Source organism: Rhagoletis pomonella, unplaced genomic scaffold (genome assembly GCF_013731165.1).
Source record: "Rhagoletis pomonella isolate Grant_MI unplaced genomic scaffold, Rhpom_1.0 Rhpom_scaffold_00002, whole genome shotgun sequence".
Lineage (NCBI taxonomy): Eukaryota > Metazoa > Arthropoda > Insecta > Diptera > Tephritidae > Rhagoletis > Rhagoletis pomonella.
The window spans coordinates 10,540,818-10,550,369 of NW_023458556.1; the positions used below are offsets into that span (position 1 = coordinate 10,540,818).

The window sequence follows — 9,552 nt, forward strand, 5'->3', positions numbered from 1 at the left end:
AATTCAAATTGTGTCAGATTCTCTATGCAACCCTGCCAGTATGTTTAATTTTGACTTGGAGGCAAGGTGTATTAAACAAGGTGTGATTGACAACTTAGTGCGGCTCTCTTTTAAGGTACTATAATGTCAAAAAGTATAAACAAACGAATTAACACTGTCAGCCCTGATACCCAAGGCTTTTATTTTGATTATATAGTTTTGTTTTACCTACATTATCTGGAATATATATATTTTGTCAATAGATAAAACAAATTGTTTATAAAATCGTTTTAGCAATTTTCTTGTTTTTAATTGCCCAAGTTTTATGCTTTTGTGCGTTTATTTTTATATTTACATTTTTTATCCTAAACATTATTCGACACTTATAAAAGTATGATTTTACATTTGTTTCCAATTTTATATGAGAGCTCATATGAGAGCTTAACTCTAACAATTTAGAAATTAAATTTTTTTCATGCGAAATAGTTTGGGTATAAACGAGCTCATTTGCAAGTGCTTGACTCGGACGGACAACAAATGAAATCACTTTCCTTCAAGTGGTTTTCACAAACGCGAGATGAATCACGTAGTACAACACCACATCGCTGCCGTCTTAACTCGCAACTAGGTGGTTTAAAACATTGCTCTATTTTCGTGTCCTGTCTTCTATTGCATACAGCGCACCGTTCAAAAGTTTTGCTCCGTTTCATCTTGGTTTCCTTACATTAAATATTTAAGCAAAGTCGAACGAACATATTTACTTATTACCAAACTTTAAATGTGCTTACCTGCTCTCTTCGGCGGTTTATCTCTAAACAATTTCACGTTTATTAAGAACATTTGTTGCTCGAAAAATTTTTGTGTATTTTTTTTTTAAACAAATTCAAATTTGAAAAAAAATATTTTCAAATGGGTTAACAAGGGGCACCGAAATTGCGCATATGGAAACTGTGCATTTAGACATTATTTCGGTTTCAACCGAAACTGTGCATGTATGCTTTATTTCGGTTTTTACCATATGCATTATTTCGGTTTTAAACCGAAACTGTGCATGTATGCATTACTTCGTTTTTTTTTCATATGCATTATTTCGCTTTTAAAACGAAAGTATGCATATGCATAATTTCGGTATTTTCTCATATGCATTATTTCGGTTTTCAACAGAAACTGTGCATGTATGCATTACTTTGGGTTTTTCATATGCATTATTTCGGTTTTCAACCGATACTGTGCATGCATGCATTATTTCGGTTTTTGTTATATGCATTATTTCGGTTTTCAACCGAACCTGTGCATGTATGCATACCTTCGTCTTTCACATATGCATTATTTCGGTTTTCATCCGAAACTGTGCATGTATGCTTTATTTCGGTTTTAGCCATATGCATAATTTCGGTTTTGAACTGAAATTGTGCATGCATGCATTATCTCGGTTTTTGTTATATGCATTATTTCGGTTTTCTAACGGAAGTGTGCATATGGATAATTTCGTTTTTTCTAATATGAATTATTTACTTCTACTTAGTAAGGGTTTTAATCCCTAAGCGCGGCTGAAAGCCGCCTACGCAGAGAAAAGTTCTGCGCAAAAATACGTCCGCCCTTCTTTTCCGGCAATACAGAAAGGAGAATTCTACTTAGTAAGGGTTATAATCCCTAACCGCGGCCGAAGGCCGCCTACGCAGAAAGAAGTTCTGCGCAAAAGTACTTCCGGCCCCCTTTTCCGGCAACACAGAAATGAGAATTCTACTTAGTAAGGGTTATAATCCTTAAGTGCGGCCGAAGGCCGCCTACGCAGAAAGAAGTTCTGCGCAAAAATACTTCCGGTCCCCTTTTGCGGCAACACAGAAAGGAGAATTCTACTTAGTAAGGGTTATAATCCCTAAGCGCGGCCGAAGGGCGCCTACGCAGAAAGAAGTTCTGCGCAAAAATACTTCCGGTCCCCTTTTCCGGCAACACAGAAAGGAGAATTCTACTTAGTAAGGGTTATAATCCCTAAGCGCGGCCGAAGGCCGCCTACGCAGAAAGAAGTTCTGCGCAAAAGTACTTCCGGCCCCCTTTTCCGGCAACACAGAAAGGAGAATTCTACTTAGTAAGGGTTATAATCCCTAAGCGCGGCCGAAGGCCGCCTACTCAGAAAGAAGTTCGTTTTCATGTATGCACTATTTCGGTTTTTGTCATATGCATTACTTCGGTTTTGAGTCGAAACTGTGCATGTATGCATTAATTCGGTTTTTGTCATATGCATTATTTCGGTTTCGAACCGAAACTGTGCATGTATGCATTACTTCGTTTTTCTCATATGCGTTATTTCGGTTTTCAAACGAAAGAGTGCATATGCATAATTTCGGTTTTTCTAATATGCATTATTGCGGTTTTCAACCGAAACTGTGCATATATGCATTATTTCGGTTTTTTTCGTATGCATTATTTCGGTTTTTTTCATATGCATTATTTCGTATGCACAGTTTCCATATGCACAATTTCAGGGTGCCGGTTAACAATTCATTTCAATTTGACATTATAGCCTGTTTCTTTTGAGAGCGATGACAAAATTAATCACACTTTGTTGAATACATATTAGGTTCATTCCTTATCTTTTTGGACTAAAATCTGAAAAGTGTCAAAATGCCAGAGCGTAAGCAAAATGCGCTCACTAAAAGAGAATAACAGGAAAAGTAAAGGAACGCAAAAAACCAAATTTTTAGTCCAAAGAATGGCAACAACAAAACTAACGTCAAATGAGAACAGAAATGTATGTACAAAACACATTCACACAAGCACAAGCACAATAAACACTTGCTATATCAATTATTTTTTGCCTCCTTCCAATTTCAATTCATTTCTTTTACTTTTTAAATTATTCTCACTTTTAGCGTATTCTTTAATTTCCGTTAATTTAAATTCAGTTGAGTTTGACACTTTTCAGGATTTTGCCAGAAAAAATTCTTCTGACTAAATCTGACTACTTCGGACTGATGAGAGTCACTCTCACTGACTGTTGCTCTCTCATTTTTGCTGTCATTTCCGAGTTAAGGAACGCTTTTTGGACTAAATCTGACTACTTCGGACTTTTTCTGACTATTTCTGGGAGATAAGGAACGCTCCTATTGCTTGGAGGTATGTTTATTGAAGAAAGAGCAATCAGCTGTTTGTTTCTGGTCCTCTTTTACAGCTGATATTCCATCAGGGATGGTAAATTTAATTATAAAATTGTACCTTATTTGCGGAAAACTTTACCTAAAAGTAGGTTGATGTACCTAAAAAGTAAATATGTACTCCTACATAGAGATAGTAGGAGGATAACGATTCCCATCGATACCATATCAACTCCTGCACTCACATTAAACAAATTTTGGCTATCAAAAAGTCTCTTTGAGCAGCGCGAGATGAAACTATGTTGTAGAAAAGATGAATCCCTTTCCTCCTTGTTCTTCGATCTGACGTTTAAAAAAAAGGCAATAAGATGACCATCGAAAAAGAAAGTAAACCTAAGAATGGCGGCGTCTTGCGCTTATTTGCAAATAGTACCACTAATCAATACTTATTTGCGTGATTTAGTTATTTGCAAATAAAAAATTAACTCTGCGTTTATACGGCAAAGTTTACCATTTTGCAAATTGTTACTTGCAAATAATACGTGCGTAAGCCGATGGCCTACCAGCTGTCATTTTAACGAGCAACATGATTGCAAATTTTTGTGTGTGGGCACTTTGATGTATTGATGTAAGCATGTGCCACATGATGCCAGCAGACCACATTCTCTCAATTTCAGTGTTTAAAAATTTTAATATCTTAAAAAAAACTAGCTTAATAACTACCTAAAAGGTTATCATAAATAGTCCAATAGGGAACAGCTTCTTATTTTGATTTAAAATCAAAATTTCATCGTTGTTACCACCAGCTGTCAAACTATCAAATTGCCTGCAATAGATGTCAACTTTGATAATCCTTGGTTCCATACATGATTTATGGGAGTAATCTACAATCTGGGAAAACTCAAAAAAGATAAATAAATTATACATATTAGTTCCTCTTAAAGCTATACTCATAATATACATAGCACATATGTACAAAGTTTGTCCCAGTCCTCTTCGCTTCCCGAAAATATTTGAATATTTGAAAAGATGAAGTAAAATATACAGTCAGTCAATAAAGTTTAGGTACAGCGAATTTTTTACAATACGGGCAAATATTCTTTAAATATTTTATTTTTCGCAAATTTTTTATAAAAATATGGTTGATTCTACAACAAAAACCCCAAAAAGAAAAGTCCAAACTTTGTGGAAAATTAAAGAAAATTCTGCAAAATTTCAATCAAATATTGCACTTTTTATTTACGCTCTCTAGAAAAAATTTGAGTATGCAGTTTTTTAGCCCATTCAATTTTAGTATAATAAAGTGCAAGTATGAGGAAGCTAGGACTTACCATTGATTTTTGGGAAATTTTTTTGTTGAAGGTGTCGCACATTTTTTCCATATAAAAAAATTATCAAACATTATTTTATATGGAGAAAATGAGCGACACCTTCAACAAAAAAAATTCCTAAAAATCAATGGTAAGTCCTAGCCACCAAAAACTTGCACTTTGTTATACTAAAATTGAATGGGCTAAAAAACTGCAGACCAATATTAATATCCAATTGTTTATTTCACCATCTTTTAATATTAAAGATTTTTTATTGGTCCCTCCATTGCATTTTCTGGGGGTTTAGGAGGACCTATAAAATATAGTTACCATAAAAAAATGGTTAAAGAAACAATTGGGTATTATTACTGGGAATCTTCTGAAGATAAGTAAAGTTTTTCGATCGAAAAGGATTGATTTTCCATAATTCTACACTATTTCTACGAAAAGTTGTTTTTTCCTCATATAAAATACATGGAAAACTTTGAGCGCTTTGAGCACTCCCTAAATTTTTTTATTTCAAAATAAAAAAAATAGGGGTATATTTTCTTTCGGTATAGAACAACCCAAGGGGGTGGCGGCATTAAAACTCCGACCTTATTTTTTCACATACGTTTTTGGACCACTTTAATGCACATGTATGATGGCCCCCTTTCTTTTTCTGTCCCCGCCATACCTTTACCGTGGCGTTAAATACACTGATTTACAGCAAAAACGTTCAATGGATGCCACTATCTAATTCCTATAAAGAATTGCTGGCTGATTCCGAAAATCGACTAAATTTTCTATTCTATGGATAAGTTTACAAGATATTTTCAATTTACCGTTATTCAGCTTTAAACAAAAACAGTGGTTACACTTAATCACGTATATCTTACGAACCAATTTAACAATATGAAATACGACAAATGGAAGCTAACAAAATTCTACACACACCGTATATACATCACTTTTCGATAGGTTTGATAGTTTCTGACAAATTAATTAATCATTCCAGATTTGTTGTTTTTTTAATGAAAATATGAAAGAAAAACACGCTAACAGAAGAAAAATTTAAAAAATAACAGATTCTGTGTCAAATTTTCGCCTTTGTGCTAAAGCCGGTTCTGTTACAAAAAAAAAAATCAAGTTACTAATGAGGAAAATCGATAGATAAATAAAGAATTGTGTGGTCAAATGAAAGTGCCTAAACTTTTTTTGTATGAAATATGAGCAGAAATACGTGCTACTTAGGTGTACATGACGTATGAGTAACATTATTTTCTGCTCATTTCTGATACAAAAAGTCTTTGTGCATTTTCATTTGACCACTCATTACTTCTTTATTTATCCATCGATTTGCTTCATTAGTAACTTGATTTGTTTTTGTAACAGAACAGGCTTTAGCACAAAGGCAAAAATTTTACACAGAACCTGTTAGTTTTTTAATTTTTCTCCTGTCAAAAAAAAAACCGGAAATGATTAATTAATTTGTGAGAAACTATCAGTCCTATCGGAAAGTGACGCATAGACGATTTATGGAAAATTTTGTTAGCTTTCATTTGTCGTATTCCATTTTCAGTTTGTTAAATTGGTTTTTGAGAGAACCAATTCTCTAATTGTTTCTGGAGAACAAAAACCAAATTAAAATTTGTGATCCAGTGATATTTATCGCAAACATGTCGGAGCTGTAATAATAAGATTCGCTCAAATAATTTGAGTTTAACTTTTTAAACAGGTGGCCACCCTCTTCAAGCACCTCAAAAATATTTTAATTGTTGTGTTACTTAAATTGCTTTCTATTCACGCTTACTGTACAGTATTTAATGCATAAGACTTCTGTATAATTTAATTAAATACAACTATTCCAACAGGTGGCAACCCTCCTATATGTAGCTAAAAAATACAGTTTATTAAAAACCATTTCTTTTGATACCCATATTGGAATAATTCATTTAACTTAATATGTAAATAATTTGAATTTGATTTTCCTGTATATGTACGGTAACCATCCGTTCTGTTTTTTGCAGGACCGTACTGTTTTTCAAAGGCCGGTCCTGCGTAGTTTTTCAAACCTAAAAAACCTGAAAATGTACTGATTTTTTCCAAGTGTCCTGCATTTGTCCCGCATTTTATTCGTTATTTTAAAATTATCGGACAATGGATGGATTTTTTCAAAAATGTGTTTTTGGTACTTTTCGTAGCTTTTCTTCAATATCTCATGAAAAAATCTCCCAATCTACGTAAGCGACTTACAGCTCGAAGGGTATTGATGTGCCTCCTACCAAAATACATATATAACTTGTGGCGACTTCAATGAAAATTATTAGTGCTACAGGCGACCATTTGCATTTTGTCGTCAAAGTCGAAAAAAGTGAGAGTTTCAATCAAATACGCAGCTTTATTTGATATTTTTTTTTTATTAGTTTAAAAATTCGATAAATAAGATATATCATTACAGTAAACTTTTGATCCAAAGATAATGAAAATCGGATTAGAAATGTAGATGCTATGAAGCGCAATCTGCACAAATTATATATTTTTGAAAAGGGCACATAAATACCTTTGTAACTCGTCGTTTACGTCGATTTTTGACAAATTACTGCGAAAAGTACCAAAAAACAAAAAAAAAAGTTATTGTTTTCGTTTTGAACGACTCAAAATTTGCATATAAAATAATCTTTTAAAGATTTTCACTTTTCGTGTAAGCTATTGTAATTATAATATGTTTTACTATACTTTTATAAATATTAATGTAAAAAAAAATTAATATCGATGAAGAAAACGTTGTTCGTTTTTTTAAGTTTAAAATGTATTACGAATTTAGAATCATAAATACTCTTTTGATATTTTTATACTACGTAAGTATATGTAGGCATATTTTTAAAAAATTTTCCTTCATTTTGAATCCATATTTATGGTCACCGTATTTATATGGCAACATTTTAAAAAACGTACATATTGCACATCTACAGGTAAAAAGCCCTTTCATTTGACACGTCATTTTTTAAAATGGGACGAACGATACAGATTTTATGACTTGGTGTGAAATATTTAACGCAAACATCTCCGAACTCGATTTAGGCACTTCACTACAAAAAAAAAACGCAAACATAAAATCACTATTTACATCAATTACGTTTATTAAAATTTTACTTTGTTCACGTACAAAATAATCATGTTACGCATAACATAAGACAAACCTTTATGTTAGCAAAATAAAATCAAGTCAGCGCGACCAGCCTTTTACATAGTATCAATATCGCTATCGATGCCCTTTCTTTATTAACGTCGGTACGGTACGGTACCACATTTGCAAATGCAGCAATGTAATGTATAAATTTAAATATATATTTCTTGATTTTTTCTTGATATTTTTTCTTATTAAATTTTAATTTGTAATCACCATAGGCAAATCGATAGCTCAGCCATTCAAACTTAACCAGTAAGTGCGGGACCATTAATGCTTCCTCCGAATAATTCTTAAACTGAAACCGAATAATTTGTCTCCGAATATACTTGGTACGCATTATCTAAAAATAAACAAATAACATAGAAATAAATTTAATGTAGATTTTCACACACATGAATATTTCATTACGCAAATCATCACCATCAATGCAAAAGGCCCTAAATGGGACTTTTCCGAAAATACGTTTTTTTTTTGTTTTAATGTTCCGTTAGCTGACTCTCACATACAGCGTTTTTCAAAAATCTTAAACAATACGAGATTTATGATCATATTTAGAAAAGCTATATTTGCTATACAAATTTTAAAGTTGTTAGCTTCTTTTGTAAAATGTCCATATTGTTAATTAGGGCCTTTTGCATTAATGATGGCGAAATGTAAATGAGCGCAAAATAATTTTTAATAGATGCCTAACGCCACGATTTTGTTTTACAAAGACAAAATGAATTTTTGAGAATTTGGGTGCGTATTAATTAATGCAAATTTAATATCTGTAATTTTACCTAATAACTAGCAAGTGTTTAAAAAATATAATGAATTGCAGATAAGTATGTAATAAGTAAGTAAGTAATTTTTATCATCATCCTTATTGCTGCTCTTATGCAATATTTCGAAGATTTAACAAAACTCTGTACAGACGTCAGAAATTTATCGTACAAAATCTGCACGAAAATTCATTACAACCTGTTTCAATAATGCCACTCTAACGAATTTCGAATTTACGTTCGTACCTATTCGTATTCATTCATAGCAGTTTCGTAAATTTCATGAAAAACGAACTTACGATGGATTCAGTAAAGGCCGTGTTAGATAAAACGTTGTTGCTTCTAACTTTGCTGATGTTGTGATTTTCGCATGGCAGCAGGCATAAAATCTGCGAATGCAATTCCAACTGCAAATCCAAGACCATTTGCACAACATTCTGAACAGCCCTGCTGTTTTTGTGTGGATCGCAGATTTTGAGTACTTTTTCAAATTAGCTCTTGTTTGAAAAATATACAGAGTATCCTAGAGGAAAATGTTTTTATTGAATAACGCAAAAAATATGACCTACCAAATTGGAGATACCTCTATCTTGTGGTGCAATTACCGACTTACGGTTTTCTGGACTTGTCCAGAACTTCTTAAATAAGTGAAAACGTTTTTTATTGGAAAACGAAAAATATATTAATTACCAAGTCGGGGATGCTCTCTCCTTTGGTTGTACATATTACCGACTGCCGGTTTCGACTGGAAGGTGGTTAATCCAACCGGAAGTCCATTTTTTTTTTAAAGGACATACGTTACTTTTGTCGCAAACTTTTTTCTGGGATGGACTTCAGATCTGTTTAGCCCACTTCCGGTCGAAACCGGAAGTCGATAATACAACCCGAGAATAGAGCATTCACGACTTCATAATTCATATTTTTTTGATTTCCAAAAAAAAAAAACATTTTCACTCGTTAATACCACCAGAAGATAGAGCATCCCCGATTTGGTAGGCCATATTTTTGAATTTTTCAATAAAAAAAATGTCTGCATTTTAGATGGGGTGGTCTAGGGCACCCTGTATACATATAAATATTTCTACATCTATGTAGTATCTTTCTTTGGGGGCGCGATATTTTAATGCTTGCACGATCTTTCGCTTTTCTGGAGTATAAAAGTTTTAAGCCAAATACCATCTATAACCTCCATGGGCCATTTTTTTAAATCAAAAAGTCCAAAGAAGTCATACATA

At 33.0% G+C, this 9,552-nt stretch overlaps 1 protein-coding gene across 4 annotated transcripts in view; it reads right to left on the bottom strand.

The window, feature by feature from the left end:
* Positions 1 to 7,477: 7,477 nt before the first annotated feature.
* LOC118733057 (ran-binding protein 16) overlaps positions 7,478 to 9,552 on the bottom strand; it is a 17,896-nt gene continuing 15,821 nt past the window's right edge. For 2 of the 4 annotated variants that reach the window (XM_036462239.1, XM_036462237.1), the window contains one exon: positions 7,478 to 7,896. In XM_036462239.1, the coding sequence (XP_036318132.1) occupies positions 7,847 to 7,896 (50 nt within the window). In that variant the 3' untranslated portion in view covers positions 7,478 to 7,846. The remainder of the gene's footprint in view (positions 7,897 to 9,552) is intronic. The other 2 variants (XM_036462238.1, XM_036462236.1) reach the window with 1 other exon arrangement.